The sequence below is a fragment of the Rana temporaria genome, chromosome 10 (genome assembly GCF_905171775.1).
Source record: "Rana temporaria chromosome 10, aRanTem1.1, whole genome shotgun sequence".
Taxonomy (NCBI): domain Eukaryota; kingdom Metazoa; phylum Chordata; class Amphibia; order Anura; family Ranidae; genus Rana; species Rana temporaria.
Window position 1 is genome coordinate 40,707,603 of NC_053498.1, and position 17,781 is coordinate 40,725,383.

Consider the following 17,781-nt stretch of genomic DNA (forward strand, 5'->3'; position numbering starts at 1 on the left):
AGATAGATAGACAGACAGATAGATAGATAGATAGATAGATAAACATACAAATAGATGGACAGATAGATAGATAGATAGATAGATAGATAGATAGATAGATAAACATACAGATAGACGGACAGACAGACAGACAGACAGACAGATAGATAGATAGATAGAAAGAAAGATAGAAAGACAGATGCATAGATAGATAGATAGATAGACAGATACATAGATAGATAAGCATACAGATAGATAAGCATACAGATAGATAAGCATACAGATAGATAAGCATACAGATAGATAGATAGACAGATAGACAGACAGACAGATAGACAGACAGATAGATAGATAAACATACAGATAGATAGATAGATAGATAGATAGATAGATAGATAGATAGATAGATAGATAGATAGATAGATAGATAGAGACAGATGCATAGGTAGATAATCAAATATATAGATAGATATACAGATAGATAGATAGATCGATAGATAGATAGACATATAGATAGACAGATAGATAGATAGATAGATAGAGACAGATGCATAGGTAGATAATCAAATATATAGATAGATAGATAGATAGATAGATAGATAGATAGACATTGGGTCTAAGGGGAAGAATGAGAGATAGATAAGACAGACAGATGAGAGAGAGAGATTTAGTGGTGAATGGGAGAAACATTTACTACGATCAGCAGTCCCCCATCCCCCCTCCCTTCTGCACACAGCTTCAAGTCTGTATGCTCGGAGCAGCACTGACTGTTAAGAGTGCAGGGCGCACAGCTTGCGCCCTGCACACGCCCTATACACGGGCAAATCAGCTTTCCAGCCTGCAATCAGCTGATTGCAGGCTGGGAAGCTTTCCATAGACCGCTGCATGTCCGACGCCTGATCACTCTTAAAGTGACATTTAGAAAAAAAAAAAAAAATATTATTTTTTTTTTACAGCTTGGGGGGGCGTTGCCCGAGCTCCCCCTATGGATGGGCCGCCACTGCTCTTGGCAAATAAATTTCATAGCAACCCTGCCTAAACAGTATTATTGTATCAGTGTGCTACATCTATATATTTATGCCGTGGATCTGCACCTTTTATGACCCTCCTTCTGCTTGCTGATTTTTCCCCACACCAGTTATCCGATAACTGCTCATGAGAACAGCCACAACATAAGCAAGCAAAGCCCTGCCTCTACAGAAATGGCCATGTCGACAAAGAAACAGTACAAAACAAGGCATTGTAAGTCAGTAAAATTAATAATTTCAGTTGGATGGAGCCTATATGCAATAACTATAGGTATTTCTTTGCCCCCTACTTTTATAGAATGCATTAAGGTAAAAAAAAAAAACTTCTGCCTTTAGAACCATTTTTGCCCAAACAATACATTCAGGTCTGCTGCTGGTTTTCCAGCATGCTCATCCGTCTTCTGACAAACACGGGCCAAATATTAGCCATTTTTTATTCAACTGGCCCAGGTCTCCCGACATTTGGCCCGTGTTTACTCATACAGGACAACGTTGAACTGAACTGTGCCCGAGTTCAACGGTTCACACCTAATAGAACCGTACTTGGCCACAAGTGAACCATACTGACCATACTCAGAACCACCTCTTCTAGGTAGTCCCAGGCATGGTAAATTTAAAGCAATGGAAGGTGAAACAGGTTTGTTTGTATATATAGATAGATAGATAGATAGATAGATAGATAGATAGATAGATAGATAGATAGATAGATAGATAGATAGATAGATAAGAGTTCCCAACATAGCTAGAGAAGTGTGGTCAGTTTTTAACCACTTCCCGACCGCCGCATGTAGATATACGTCGGCAGAATGGCACGTACAGGCACATTGGCGTACCTGTACGTCCCTGCCTAGACGTGGGTCAGATCGGGACCCCCCCCTGCATGCGGCGGTTGGATGCCCGCGGGGAGCGATCCGGGATGACGGCACGGCTATTCGTTTATAGCCGCTTCATCGCGATTGCTCCCCGGAGCTGAAGAACGGGGAGAGCCGTATGTAAACACGGCTTCCCCGTGCTTCACTGTGGCGGCTGCATCGATCGAGTGATCCCTTTTATAGGGAGACTCGATCGATGACTTCAGACCTACAGCCACACCCCCCTACAGTTGTAAACACACACTAGGTGAACCCTAACTCCTACAGCGCCCCCTGTGGTTAACTCCCAAACTGCAACTGTCATTTTCACAATAAACAATGCAATTTAAATGCATTTTTTGCTGTGAAAATGACAATGGTCCCAAAAATGTGTCAAAATTGTCCGAAGTGTCCGCCATAATGTCACAGTCACGAAAAAAAAAAAAAACGCTGATCGCCGCCATAAGTAGTAAAAAAATAAAAATAAAACTATCCCCTATTTTGTAAACGCTATAAATTTTGCGCAAACCAATCGATAAGCGCTTATTGCTTATGTAGAAGAATACGTATCGGCCTAAACTGAGGAAAAAAAAAATTTTATATATGTTTTTGGGGGATATTTATTATAGCAAAAAGTAAAAAATATTTTATTTTTTTTTAAAATTGTCGCTCTATTTTTGTTTATAGCGCAAAAAATAAAAAATCGCAGAGGTGATCAAATACCACCAAAAGAAAGCTCTATTTGTGGGGAAAAAAGGACGCCAATTTTTTTTGGGAGCCACGTCGCACGACCGCGCAATTGTCTGTTAAAGCGACGCAGTGCCGAATTGTAAAAACCCCTTGGGTCATTTAGCAGCATATTGGTCCGGTCCTTAAGTGGTTAATAGGAAAGCAAGAGGACTAGCAAGAACACCAGGGATTTCACAATTCACATAAACAAAGCAATACAGAGAACTGGATATGTTCTCATACAAGTACATGGTACAGCAGGCACATAAGAAATATGAAGTGTTTGGGTAAAACAAACACCGTTTCCAGCACATTTTGGAGCTCTTACCCAATACAAATGGACCAAGAGGGATGCTCGAACTTGTTTAAAACTGCCAGCGTGAATGCATCCTAAGTGAAACCCAGTACCCACAGAGAACTTCCAGGCTCACCCTGAAAAACTTCAGTTTGGCAAAGCTGTTGCAGTTACACACACAGGGCCTGTGCTACCATTAGGCAAACTAGGCAGCCACCTAGGGCGCACTGCTGCCTAAAGGGCGCCTGTCCACTGGTGTTCCTACTCTCTTCTCTCTGCAACAAGCAACCAAGTATCAGCATCAGCAGGCAGCCGCCGTTGTTTGTACATAGTGTCAGAGGTGCAGTGGCAGTGGAGAACTCTGTCTGTGTCCCAACTTCCGAATGAATGGGCGTTGGTGAGGCAGCATTTGATGGGTGCTGGTGAGGCTGCATTTGATGGGCGCTGGTGAGGCTGCATTTGATGGGCTCTTCATTAAAAAGTTGGGGTATACATGGGCAGGGCAAAGGGGGTGGGAGCCAAGGGGGGTGTGCAAAATTAGGTTTCACCTAGGGTGTTAAAATTCCTTGCACCAGCCATGTACACACAATGGGAAAGAACTTCACTTGTTGACTGCACTGGTGCAGATTCCACAAATAGTGAGGTCAGTGTGAATACCCCAGGAACTGGTAATTGATGAACATTGCAAGAGGGGCTGCTGCTAAGGAGTCTTCAAGAAGGAGAGCCCTATGCAATGTTACAGAGAGGAATAAAAGTAGCTTGCTTTTCTTTAACTTACATTGGAGAAACCATTAATATATTAGTAACCTACCCTTCCATGATTTCTGCCACTGTGGTCTTTATATCAATATCCAGACTGTCCATTTCCACTCGCTGGACATTATCCATTCCACTTTCATTATCAGAGCTTCTAAAAATGAAGAAATAATAAAAAAAAAAAAAAAAAAAAGAGCATCACACATTTTTTCTCAATTTAGCACAATACTGTAGCAAATGTTTATGGACAGCGTGTGTAGTTCTATTTTGTAACAGGGCTACCTTTACATAATTATTGCTTAAAGCGCAGCTCCAGTCTCTTGTAAAAATTAAAAGTCAGCAACTACAAAAATTGTAGCTGCTGACTTTATACAGGCACTCAGCTGTCCCACGATCCAGCATTTTTCTCACTCCAGCCGTGTTTTCCCTTTGTCCTCACTCACTGGCATCTGTACTATGGGCTTCACAGTTGGGTGTCCACTGTGAATTCGCACGCAGCACTGCGCTCTGTGACTGGTCCCGAAGTCTTCTGGGACCTGTCAGGTGCCCCAGAAAACTTTGTGCATAAGAGAACTTCCGCTTGCCTAAGGTGATTAAAGTGGAAGTGGGAGTGGGTACCTGTCAAGATCGGGTACCTGCTTCCTCCCTCCCTAAAAGCGCCATTTCATAAACAGGAGCTGGAGAGGAGGCCTTTAGAGGAACTTCCGCTTTTGGGTAGAGCTCTGCTTTAAAGCGCTAATATTCGTATAGTATATTAATAGTATAATAGTTCATTTTTTTGTAGCACCTCAGTACAGCATAGTATTTAGCTGGCATATAGACTAAAGCTCTTGACCTCTTTAGGCCAAGGGAACGTTTTAGTGTGAATGGTCTTAAAAATGGGACCCCATTAGGCATTAGCAATATTAACTACACTATTGACTACTACCATTATGAGAAATATCACTACATCAATATGTCAGCGAAAAATCTACAGATCAGTGAAAGAACGCATTGTATATTACTGCAGAGGGTTATGGAAACACCTTTCAACTATGTTAGCCAAAAATACAGCAATTTGTTAGCATGGAACATAATGTTAGATATTAAGAAACAGAGATGGACCTTTCATTCTGTGTAAAATGTTTCCAACTATTTTTTTTTACAAATTATTATGATTTAATGGAACAAAAATGGACCTTCCATACGCAACACATTATATAAAAAATACAAAATTTATACTTCCCCAAATTCAAGGTTGTGGGAGATTGGAGGTACTGGTTGAGGACTGGAGGTTCTGGTTATGACCGGAGCAAGGAAGAGGAGAATTGCCACAAGTAAGCTCTCCACTTTATGCTAACCTGCTTTTGTGGCCAATGCAACTTCTGTGCCAGGTGGGTGTACTGGTAAACACATGAAAAGAAGCCGCGTCCCCACTGTATTCATGGAAGAAGACCCAAGACCTATAAAACCACATCAGACACTGGCAGCGGTGGAAGGGATAATGCTGGGCACTTTTAATGTCCTTAACTTAATACAGTAGCTGGAAATTGACCTTAGCTGTGGCAGAGCAGCCCCACAGATCATGCCAGGGACCCATACCTCACTGCAGGTGGAAGAAAGCTTCAACCCTCCTGTTTGGACTTGGCTATGAATCTCCAAGCAGAAAGCAAGAGTGAGTGAGTGAATAACTTGTATAGCGCTACAAATGCAAACTAAATTGCCTCAAGGCGCTCATTCCATCCGGTGTCATCCTTATCCTTCAAAAGAGGTAGGTCTTAAGTTTTTTCCTGAAGGCGCAATAGTTTTCTTCCATGCGGATGTTAGTTAGAGATGTACAGAACTGTTCGCCGGCGAATAATTTGCGGCGATTTTTGCGCGTTCGCCGATGCGCGCGAACATACGCGCTGTTCGATCCGCCTCTTATTAATTATCATTGAGCAAACTTTGACCCTCTACCTCACAGTCAGCAGACACATTCCAGCCAATCAGCAGCATACCCTCCCTCCCTGACCCTCCCACCTCTTGGGCAGCATCCATTTTAGATTCATTCTGAACCTGCATTCTTAGTGAGAGGAGGGATAGTGTTGCTGCTGCTGAATTTATAGGGAAATCTATAGCTAGGCTAGTGCTTTCAGTGTCACTCCAGTCCTGAAAGACTCATCTGATCTCTGCTGTAAGGACAGCACCCCAAAAAGCCCTTTTTAAGGCTAGTATATCAGTCAGCTTTTTTTTCCCCTGTAATCTAATTTCAGTTGCCTGCTAGGCAGCGTGTGTGTCAGGATCACAGCGTACACTGTGCCCAGTGCCACCCACCACTCATCTATCTTGGTGGCACTGTAGATAACATTTAAAAAAAATAGGCTTTTTGTACTCACCGTAAAATCCTTTTCTCTGAAGTCCATGGACGGACACAGCTCCTTAAATCTTGACAAGTGGGTTATGTTCCCTGTTTACAGGAGAGGACTAGGCAGAAACATGTTAAATAGTTAAATACATGTTACATTAACAGAGTTAAACAGCCCCGCCCAGGGGGGCGGTCCCTCCAGACATAACCCTCCTCACTGCAGCTTGCAGCCTCAGTTCGTAACAAGCAGTACAAACCTAAAAAGGAGGGGTGAGAGCTGTGTCCATCCATGGACTTCAGAGAAAAGGATTTTACGGCGAGTACAAAAAATCCTATTTTCTCTTATAGTCCATGGACGGACACAGCTCCTTAAATCTTGACAAGTGGGACGTCCCCAAGCAGTGTCAAAAAACGAGGGGTGGGAAATATATCAGTAAAACCAATTTTAACTTCACCGCTGATGTCGGAAAAAAAACCCAGGAAGCACCAATTGCCCTGGTCGAAAGTGCCATGACCGAAAAGGGGGGCACGCCGCTTAGGAGCATAGGCCTGTATGACGGCCTGCCTGATCCACCGAGAAATGGTGGTCGACGAGACCGCCAGGCCCTTTTGTGGACCAGACACTGACACAAAAGAGTCAGAAGCTCCGAAACAGAGCCGTAGTAGGCTGGTATACCTGCAAAGCGCGTACCACGCCTAAAATATGAAAGGCCGAAACATCCTTCGGAAGAAGGGAAGGTCACGGGCGCACCATCACCTAATCCTTATGGAGGATCAAGCATGGCAGCTTGCAAGACAAGACCGCCAACTCAGAAACCCCTCTAACAGAGGTAAAGGCCACAAAAGGGGCCACTTTCTGAGATAGTGTCAAGAGAAAATTTCTCTGATGTTTCCAAAAGGAAGGTTCCTGAAGAACCGAGAGCACCAGAGTCAAAACTCATGGGGGAAGAGATGGGCCAAGAGGGTTAAGTATATGACAAACCCCCTGCACACAAAAAAAGGGGACCCACCAGGGAACGGGCCGCAAGAAGGCCACTGAAAGAACACAGCCAAGGCTGAAATCTGCCCCCAAACGGTGCTTTAAGCAATTTTTAGATCCACTCCAAGCTTTAAAAAAACAGCAGGACCCTGGACACCGAGTACGTCCGTGGACGTCACTCCATCTCTTCGCACCAAGAGAGGTGCGACGGTAGTTCCTGCGGGAGAAGACTACGGTGCCCTGCTAAGATGACCGAGTCAGACAGACCCCGGTCACCTGAAGTCTGGCTTCCAATAACCATGTTGAGCAAGTTAGTGACTGAACAACAGGAGGAAGTATGGGACCTTGAGACAGAGGAACCTCCTGCCCTGGAAACTGCCAGAGTACCTCCGCTACCAGGCGCTCGATATCAGCGTACCAAGGACGCCAAGGTCAATCTGGAGCGATTAGAATCATCGGGATCTCCTCAGCCTCCACTCTGTGGAGCGGCCGAGAAAGCAACTACCATGGAGGAATGGCAAAAAATCACCGATACAGACCCCACAGGGCCATCAGCGCGACTGACGCGTCTGTACCAGATCACTAGACCTGGCCACTAACTTTGACAACCTTTCGGCGGAGACGAGCGGCCAGGAGATCCATGCCGTGTGAGGCTCACCTCCTGCAAGGGAGCAGAAACACCCCAAGCAGAAAGACCAGTCGCCCTGGTCCAGCATCTGGCGACTCCGGCATACCTGATGGTAGACTGAAGCCACGGCTGTGGCGTTGTCCGGCTGAAACCAGATCGGTCGACCACAAGGAGAAGCATAGCCTGATCGCCTAAAATAGTAGGACAATGAACAGTAGACAGCACCTGGTATTCCCAGGCGGTCTCCCACCAGGCACTAGCCAGGCCCGAACCCTGGGTAGCTACCGAGACCAGACACATTCAGGGAGGTGTGGCCGTAGGTCCACGCAAGTCCAGCGACTCAGGGCCGACTGGACCCCCCAGTTTTGTGAACCCCCCAGGTTCACAACCTGTGAGCTGGCATCCGTCGTAAACACTGACCACTGGAAGGAAGAAACAACTTCCCGGACCGAAGAGTCGGGGATCTCTGTCACGAGTCACGAGTAGTCTGTGCGACTAGGTGGCGCACAGGAATCGAATGATTTCAGAGACAAGAGATTTTTACCACCTGGACAGTATTTCCTCTGGAAAACCAAGGTGTTAAACTGGGCATACAGTACCACCTTGAAGGAGGCTACCCACAGGCCCCGAACCAGCAGGCGGCCAGAGAGAAGACCGATTGCGTGATGCCAATACCTTCACCGCAGACTGAAGTCTGCATTTTCTCCAGGGGAAGAGGGACCTTTGCCACGAGGAGTCTGGATCAACACTAGATACTCCAACGCTGAGTCGGAACCTAGCATACATGGAGGGCAGGTCTGCTGCCACTGAGCTACACCTTCTGGCCTAAACGTTTAACACCCACCCGAATCTTCGGAGGGTCTGAATGGGAATAACCCATCCACTAGGTCGGAGACCGGATCTGCTCTCAGAAGAAAGTCGTCCAAGTAGCCAATGAGGCAAAGCCTCGGTGTCCCAACAAATTTAGGATAAGTGCGAGCTCCTTGCTGAAAACCCATGGTGCCGACGCCAGATCAAAAGGGAGGGCCACAGGCTGACAGAGACCCTTCTCTCATCACGAAGCACAGAAAAAAAAACACTGACATGCGCAAAACGGGACATGCATGTATGCGTCCCTGATGGATTCCATGCGGAACTACCCAACGTTCACAAAGGTATTTAGGGCCTGAGGCCCATAGAAAACCACAAAAAACTCTCGTCCTGCAGGAAAGGTAAAATTACCCCGTAGCTTAGCAAATCTCACACTGCCCAAGGCAGACCGACGGGCCGGGAGAGGAAGACACGAGGAAAGAACTTTGTTCTGTGGATAGGAGGAAACCCTATCTAGTACTCCGAAGAGACCACCTCGCAGACCCACTGGTCGGAGAGCAGGCAGGTTTCACCGAATTGTGAACCTACAAGCCGCCCCTCCCCTCCTAGAGACAGGGAGGTAAGGCTACATACATTGGCAGGATTTGGGTGCCGGCATGATCAGCTTACGCACCCAGGGACGAATTAGTCCCCCAGCTGTGCCTTTGACGGCCTGGGAGGGTTGCCCCTAAATAATACACACACATAGTGTGTATGTATATTATGTAGGTGTATGCACACAAGCCTTTGGAGGAAACCGGAGTACCCGGAGGAAACCAACGCAGACACAGGGATCGACAATGCAAGCTCCAGGCAGATTGGCGTCAGTGTCAGGATACAAACCAATGACTCTCTTGCTGCCAAATAATGGAGTTAAGCACTACCCACCGTGTGCATAAAACTAGGTACCTGGTCCATGGCTTCATAACAGAGCATTCCCCAGGGGATAGCGGGGGAAGGGGGCACTCTTTTACCGCCCACCCGCAGTCCACCCCCACCCTGGCACAAACTGTGTCCAGGACTAACAATAAAAACTCTGTGGGAATCCCAGGTGCTAACACCTGCTGCCACCACCAGCATGTGGGGAAGGACCCAGATACTGACTCCAATATTTACATATGGTGTGTATTATAATATGCACACCTGTCAATAAAAATAGACAAAAGTTCCTAGAGCCCTATTCAGGGTCTCTCACCCACTTGCTGCGCTGACCAGGGGTAACCAGGGGACTCCCTCAGGAGGAGACTGCCCAGCGCTGCCTGTGAGAGGAAAAAGAACCGTGAGGTAACTTTTGCAGGGACCTGTGTTTAAACAGGAAAAGCCTCCTAGGCTGTTTTATTTAAGGATAAGACACAGATACAGCATAAAAAGCAAAACCCTTACAGGTGTCACCAATCAGTCAGCGTCTGCTGAAGTATAATCATAAACATCTGTGCTCATCACAGGGCTTTTTAACAGTGAAAATCCCTCACAGGAAAGCCCAATACAAAAAAGAAAAAACACAGGCCAGATACACAGTCCCCTCAGGTGTTAGCAATGCAGCAAGGGAAAGGAGCAGGGAAGGGAGGGGAAGGGACCCCTGAACCCCAGGAATGCCCAGCTATACCAAACCACCGAAGCAGGAGGGACTGTACTTACCCATCCAAGCGAGGACTCGCTGACGCATTCCTGACAGAACAACAACCGAAATGGAGGTAGCTGTCGGCCCGGTCCACTGTGAGTGAGACAACACCACAGCCCAGTCATATGTGGACCTCGGAGCAAAGCTCACCGGCCCCCCCAGGAGTCATGGGGTATGGCGTGGCAGACCAAGCCTCTTTGTAAAGGTGTGCCCACGCTTGCTGGTCGGACTGAGTAGACTACAAAGATCTATATTATCCAGCCTGTCTCTCAGCCGACAGTTGCTCAAGAAAAAGTAAAATAAAATAAAATTTCTCCTCAGGGCGCTGGGCCCAAAGGGAGCCATACGTCCTTCTCCTTGCTAGGCAGAACGAAACTGAGGCTGCAAGCTGCAGTGAGGAGGGTTATGTCTGGAGGGACCGCCCCCTGGGCAGGGCTGTTCAACTCTGTTAATGTAACATGTATTTAACTATTTAACATGTTTCTGCCTAGTCCTCTCCTGTAAACAGGGAACATAACCCACTTGTCAAGATTTAAGGAGCTGTGTCCGTCCATGGACTATAAGAGAAAAAATGTATTACTGCAATATAATAGTCAGTTGCCTGGCTGGCAGCGTGTGTCAGGGCTACAGCGTACACTGTGCCCAGTGCCACCCACCACTCATCTATCTTGGTGGCACAGTACATAACATCTATCTGTTACCCTAACCCTATCTGTAACCCTTACACTACCTGATCGATATAACATCATACTTGATGTTTTAAAGCACGTTATTCCAAACAATTTATGAATGTTAGGTGATTTATGTCCTTTATGGATTAAAAACGGACTCTGCGACAACTACGTAATTTTCCATGGGAGTTTTGCCATGGATCCCCCTCCGGCATGCCACAGTCCAGGTGTTGGTCCCCTTGAAACAACTTTTCCATCATTATTGTGGCCGGAAAGAGTCCCTGTGGGTTTTAAAATTCGCCTGTCCATTGAAGTCTATGGTGGTTCGCGCATTCACGAACATGTGCGCAAGTTCGCAATCGCCGTTCGCGAACGCGAAATTTTAGGTTCGCGACATCACTAATGTTAGTTGGTAGAGCGTTCCATAGCCGTGGTCCTTGGACTGCAAATCTTCGTTTTGTAGTGGGACTTGGGGATGTAGAGGAGATTTTAGTTAGACAATTGGAGAGTGCGATTGGGGGTGTAGTGTTTTATTTTCTTGCTTAAGTATTGAGGAGCCTTTCCTTGTGTGCATTTGTGGGTGAGGCAGAGGGTCTTGAATGTGACCCGATCCTTTACTGTTAGTCAATGAAGGGTCCTCAGGGATGGGGTGAAAGATTCCCAGTTTTTTTTTCCGTTACCAGCCTGGCTGCCGTATTCTGGATGACTTGTAGGTGCGAAATCTGGTATTTTGGTAGTCCTAAGTAGAGGGAGTTTGCGTAGTCGAGTCAAGAATTGTTGATTGTTCTGACTACTACCGCTGTATCCTCTTCCAGGATGAAGGGGATGAGTCTACGCAGTAGGCGGAGAAGGTAATGGGATCCGCTGACTACAGATCCAATTTGTGCATCCATCGACATTTCTGAGTCAAAGGTTACTCCAAGGCTTTTGACCTTGGTACTTGGGGTGATGATCTGTCCAAGGATGGTGGGTGGTGTCAATGAGGTCCTAGCTTTAGTCTTTCGGTTTGCGTGGGGGAGCAGCAGTTCTGTTTTGGATCCGTTGAGTTTGAGGGAGCTCTCAGTCAGAAACTCGTCGATCAATGCCAGGCATTTTTCTAATTTGTGATATCGGTCGTTTTTTCCGGTGATCCGAAAGTAAAGTTGAGTGTCATCCGCATAGGAGTGGTAACACAAATCCTGTTCGCTGATGATTTTGAGAGGGCGGCGGAGGTAGATGTTGAAAAGCACAAGTGACAGGGGTGATCCTTGAGGGACTCTGCAAGAAATGGTGCGAGTTTCTGAGGTGAAAACTCCTAGTTTCACCGTTTGGGAAGGATTTTCTAGGAAGGATGCGAACCAGGGTAGATCTGAGACTAACTCTGGCTACTTCTTTGAGATGAATGAGTAGAGTTTTGTGATCTACTGTGTCGAATGCTGCACTGAGGTCCAGTTGCACCAGTAGGCATGATTCTCCGTCATCTGCTGCTTCGGGGGCATCATCCCATATTTTGAGCAGTGCCGTTTCTGTGCCATGGCCTGGGCGGAAGCCTGATTGTAGTGGGTCCAAGAGCTTGTGGGCGTCCAAATGGAGTTGTAGCTGCTGTACTGCTTTCTCCATGATTTTGGATAAGGTGTTCAGGCTTGTTATTGATCTGCAGTGGTTTGGGTCTTTAGGGTTGAGTTTTTTTTTGTTTAGGAGGGGTCGATAATCCCCTGCTTTAGGGAGATTCGAACAATACCTTCTTTAAAATATTGATTTACAAGATGTGTTATGGTGGGTGCCAAAATATCAGTACATTCTGAGATAAAATTGTTGGTTTTAAATCAGCCCAGTACAGAAGGTGAAAAATTCTCAGAGTAGGGGCAGCAGAGACCATAGACCACAGCCTGATACTAGTGGGAGGCGGGGTGGATGACACCTATCCAGGGTGCAGGGCAAAAGAGCCTGTGGGCACCAAGATGAAGGCAACATTTCCACTTGTGGTTGTCTACATCAATCTGGGGTCTGAATCTGTCTATAATAAAGAGAAAGACACAACCTGTCAGTCCTGTATCCTGAGGATCTGAGCAGTGCAGAGGGGAGGGCTTTAAATGCGATGCAGTGAAGAACATCCTTTTTGTGAACTGATGCCCAAGAGTTCTTACTGGGCATGTTCAAGATGGCAACCAGAGCAGATGTTTGAGCCAGGAGCTCTGCGAATCTATGCCCTTCTTACCCTGTTATATGAAACTGCACTCCTTCTGTGGGGTACACAGAATGGGGCCCAAGCGCCCTTGGCTCCCCACACAAAATAAAAGTCAGCCTGAAACTCCCACACGCAGCACTGGCTGTGGTAGAGCAGCAGAACTTTGCCATGCTTCTGCAAGCTATTAATACCGGTCAGGTGAGCCTAACAACTAAAATAGACAATCTGCAGTCCGATATTGGGCCGCTTCGTTGTGACATGGACAAGTTCAGAGAGCATATGGGAGAAGCCAAACATTGGATCAGGGAGGCAGAAAAATTTATCCAAGAGCTCACCATGGCGGTTCGCATGCTGCAACTCAAGGTGAAGGTCCTGAAGTCTAAGGCAGATGATGCGGAGAACTGCAATTAATGGAATAATCTGGGGTTTAAAGCGTCTGCCAGAGAAGGAGGCAGGACCCGGCAACCTTCACAGAGAGGCTGCTGAGATTGTTATTACCTCAAGCTCTATTCTCGGTTTTCCTTGTGGTGGAGAGGGTGAACTGCATGACAGCCCAGAGGCCCATCAGGCTCCCTGCCCCACATCTTTATCTTCCAACTGCTCAACTTTTGGGATCGGGATATGGTCCTTTGGGAATCTTGCAAGCTGGAATCTATCAAAATACCTGGATCATTATTTTTCGACCACTTTCAACAACATGAAACAGCTCCGCAACCGGAAACATCAAGTACAGCATGTTGTTCCCAACTCGTCTTCAGGTGCAAGATGGCAAATCTGTTAGATTGTTCACCAATCCTGAGGAAGCTTCCACGTGGCTAGAAACTTTGCCTAGGGGTCGTTAATCTACCAGTCTAAGGTATTGGTTTGAAAGCCTTCCTCATGTGTGTTTTCTATTTCAACAAGCTAGGGCTTCAGTCTGCCAGGGCAGTTGCATATTACACTCTCCTGGTTGATAATAGGATTTTTTTCATCATACTTGCCTATAAAAATCCTTTTCTTTGCTAATATTCATTATCTGCTAGGTTATACTTCATCTCCAGGTGAATGGACACGGGTAGACCAAGGGTCTTTAGACAGAAAGTGATCCCCTATATAAGCCCTACCATACAGGAAGCACTAAATCCTAAAAAAAATGAAAAAACAAAAAACAAAAGAGGGGAGGGACCTCTGTGTCCCATGATGTACTCTTTTTCATACATAATGGGACACAGAGTCAGGCTAATATTCATTACCTGCTAGGACATCCCAGAGTAATACCCTTGAGAGGAGGGAGACACCCTGCCAAACAATAGCACACTGCGGCCGAAAGCTGAATCCTCAGCTGCTCGAACATTCACTTGAGAAAATGTTGTGAACGTATGCGCTGAAGACCAGGTAGCAGCCTTACAATATGAGCCACAGATACCTGATGGCGAAAAGCCCAGGAGGCTCCTACACCCTGGTAGAATGAGCTTTCACCCTAAAGGGAGGAGCGTTACTGTTTTTATTTATTTTTTATTCTTTATTTAAAGATGTGTCACAGGTACAATAAAACGGTAACTTCTCAGAACAAACACAATGTCAAACTTGTCGGGTACTGCCATTACTCCGTACTGAATCATGAAATGTCAAAACAAATTGTGAAGAAAATAGAATTTATTCAGTATTTTCTCATAGGTTTGGTTTTCTTTCAAGAACCCCTGGACCGATCTGGGTGAAATTTGGATATGTTGGTCCCCCACATCGGGGTTATCAGGGGATATGTAATTGTAGGGATACCTTGTGTGGAAAGGGGTGTTCAAACTTTTGGGAAAATTGTGTGCTCTCTGCCTGGAGACAATTGGTTTATTCCTTAACTGATCTCAATATCTCCCAGGCAGAGAGAGGGCGGGTGTACTATAAAAACCTGCTGTGGTAATGTCATCTGCTACTGTCATGTAAATGAACCTTAGTCTGGCTCGCAAGACGCTGTATTGTGTGAATTTCTATTGATGATAAATGTGTATTGGAGGCTCGTTAGTACCCATTGTATGCTGTTGTAGGTGGAGTATGTCATTGTCCATCTGATTACTGAAAGTATTCTTTTTGGTGTATATAAGAGCCTGCCTTCTCAATAAAGATGTTCTATGCCTGGTACACCCTTCATGAAGTCTTGGCTCATGTTTGGAGGAATATTCTAATCATTGGGAAGAATCCTCCTGGAAACTGCATTCATCTCCACTATCCCTCTACCTCCTATGGTAGCGATAATCACTTAAGCTCGGCGATTGAGGGATGGAAAGAAGGCCGCAGTACCATACCCACTGCAGGTCTTAACAACTGGTGGCAAGCAACGGGATTGAATGGGACGCATAAAGACAGCGGGTGAATGGCCCAGCATTACGAGAGACTAAAGAGGGCTACGCTAAAGGATCTGCTGGAAGCCCGAGGTCAAGTGGCAAGCAACAAAAAGAATGCTACCCTCATAGAAGAACTAATGGAGGGCGACCAAACCAGCAGCATGGTAAATGTCAGCCAGGAGGAAGTAGAGTTGCTACAGAAGGTGATGTGGAGGCTAAACCTATATGGGCCAAATCCCACACCGGAGATGGTGACGCAAGTCCTGGCGCACGTGAGCGCAGAACCCAACAGGCAAGCTTAAACCAAGGAGACACCGCTACCTTAGCCGGATTTATAAATGGAGGGCAGCGGAGAAAGATTAACTATGCGGCTTTTAAAAGTTTTTCGGATGGAGAAATGGAAATTGACGCATACCTACAAGATTTTGAGCGTCAATGTGCTTTGGAGGGTCTGGAATCAGAGCAATGGCCCGTGATTCTAAGCAGCAAACTCACGGGCCGAGCAGCAGAGGCATACAGAGCAGTTCCTGATACAGCCATACACGACTACGCCAGGGTAAAGAACATTCTGCTAGCCAGGTATGCCGTGACCCCAGAGACTTACAGGAAAAAGTTTTGGGCATTACGGAAAGGGGGCCGAGACTCCTACACCAAATGGGCTTTTAGGATGTATCGGGCAGCCCAAAACTGGATACAAGGCTGCCAGGCTACAACGCTAGAGGAGGTGCTACAACTTCTCTTGCTAGAACAATTTTTTGACCACACACCTGCAGACACCAGGGACTGGGTTAGAGACAGGAACCCGGCCACAATCGAGGAAGCGGCCAAGCTGGCAGACGAGCATCACAAGGGAAAAAAAGGAGAGGCTAGTGGAAACCGCCCTCTGGTAAGGTCCAGCACCCCAACGCCAGGTCCTGTGACCCACCACCGACCGAACGAACGCGGTACCACCCACGACACCGCCTAATTTTAAATGGAGACCGCCATTGGTACGTCACCAATGCAATCAGCCAGGGCACTACAAAATACATTGCCCTCAGCGGAGCAGAGGCAATTGGGAGCGGCCATCACCACCACCACCGAGGGCAGCCGCTCATCACTATTAGCATGAGCCGCTGGAAGACCACAGCCCTGAATCTGAGCAATGGACCGTACTACATGAGGTGAACCTAGCACAAGCCAAGGGGGACAACTGGGTGCACCACAGACAATGGGTCACAGTAGATGGAAAGGAGGCTGAGGCACTACGAGACTCTGGGGCCACCCTCACTCTGGTGCAGCCTCACACCGTATCTGCAAAGGTGCGCACGAACAGGACTGTTGCAGTAAGAGTGGCAGGAGGCGCCATCCACAAACTACCCACAGCCCAAGTGCAGTTAAATTGGGACACCGGAGGGGGGGCGTGACCGGATGGAGGTGTGAGACGCGTGAGGTAGAGTGAGGTGTGTGTCTCCCTACACCCAATGGCACTAGCTATGCTCCTCTGCTGATGACTGGGAGATGCTGATCCGGATGCCCTGAGACCTGTTCGGACTTGACCTGCGCTAACCCGCTCTGATACCCGCCTGTAGACCCGATCCAACCCGTCCCACTCCTGCTTACTCTACACTGCTATCAAGCAGGAAACGCAGGCTGCAGTGAACGTTCCCTTGTCCGTGGATCATCCCCGGTTACCTGCGGGGGCTCCGGGCGGCGATGTGCCTCTGCGCCCGCCTCCTGGCGCTTCTGGTTGGCTGCTTTGGATGTGCGCTTGTCAGAGGGTTGAAGGGGAGAGACTGCTGGATGAGACTGCTGGATGCATCAAACGGCGCTGCTGACTGGAGCTGTCATCCCACCCTCATCACACGGTGCCGCAGAATAGGAAGGTGGGCGGGAGGGGGGGTAAGGTATTATTGGGGGTTATTTCAGAAAATATAGAAGGGTTTGAACACAGTGAGGGTAAAGTATCTACATATATATATATATACACATACACACACACACACACACACACAAACACACAAACACACAAACACACAAACACACAAACACACAAACAGTGTACATAGATAGGATCCCTAAAAAATGAAAAAACACTGGTTTCGTATAAAATGAAGATAAAATACACAAGTAAATTAAGAAATGACAGCACATCTATATGGATGTCTCACAAGAGCATGATAAAATGTATGAGTAAAATAAGTATTAAAAGTGGGGAAGTCATAAGGCTATACCCTCTGAAGATAAAACAAATTAGGAGCACATGTACACAGATTCATTCAAGAATGTTTTTGTGTTTTTTTTTTCTTTTATTTCATAGGTTGTGACAAGGTAGTCATGGGTGTTTTTTCAGGAAGCCTTAGGCTTCATAGATTTCACGTCTTATTGTTTTCTTTCCCGTTATTTGGATGGTTTCTATGCAATCTAGAGTATTGAGAATTGGATCCTGGAATGTCCGTGGATTGGGCACTCCAGTCAAGAGAGCTGCAATATTTGATATGCTGGATGTATACGAGGTAGGACTGATCTTTCTGCAGGAGACACACAATACCAATTAAATCAAGAAACAAGTCCAGAGTAAGAAATTTCGATATCAATACCACTC

The 17,781-nt window shown here is 46.6% G+C and overlaps 1 protein-coding gene across 1 annotated transcript in view; it reads right to left on the reverse strand.

Annotated features, from left to right (window-relative positions):
• Positions 1-17,781, reverse strand: part of TRPM4 (transient receptor potential cation channel subfamily M member 4) — a 682,714-nt gene that overhangs the window by 166,962 nt on the left and 497,971 nt on the right. The window contains exon 16 of the mRNA XM_040327576.1: positions 3,694-3,792. Within this exon, the coding sequence (XP_040183510.1) occupies positions 3,694-3,792 (99 nt within the window). The remainder of the gene's footprint in view (positions 1-3,693; positions 3,793-17,781) is intronic.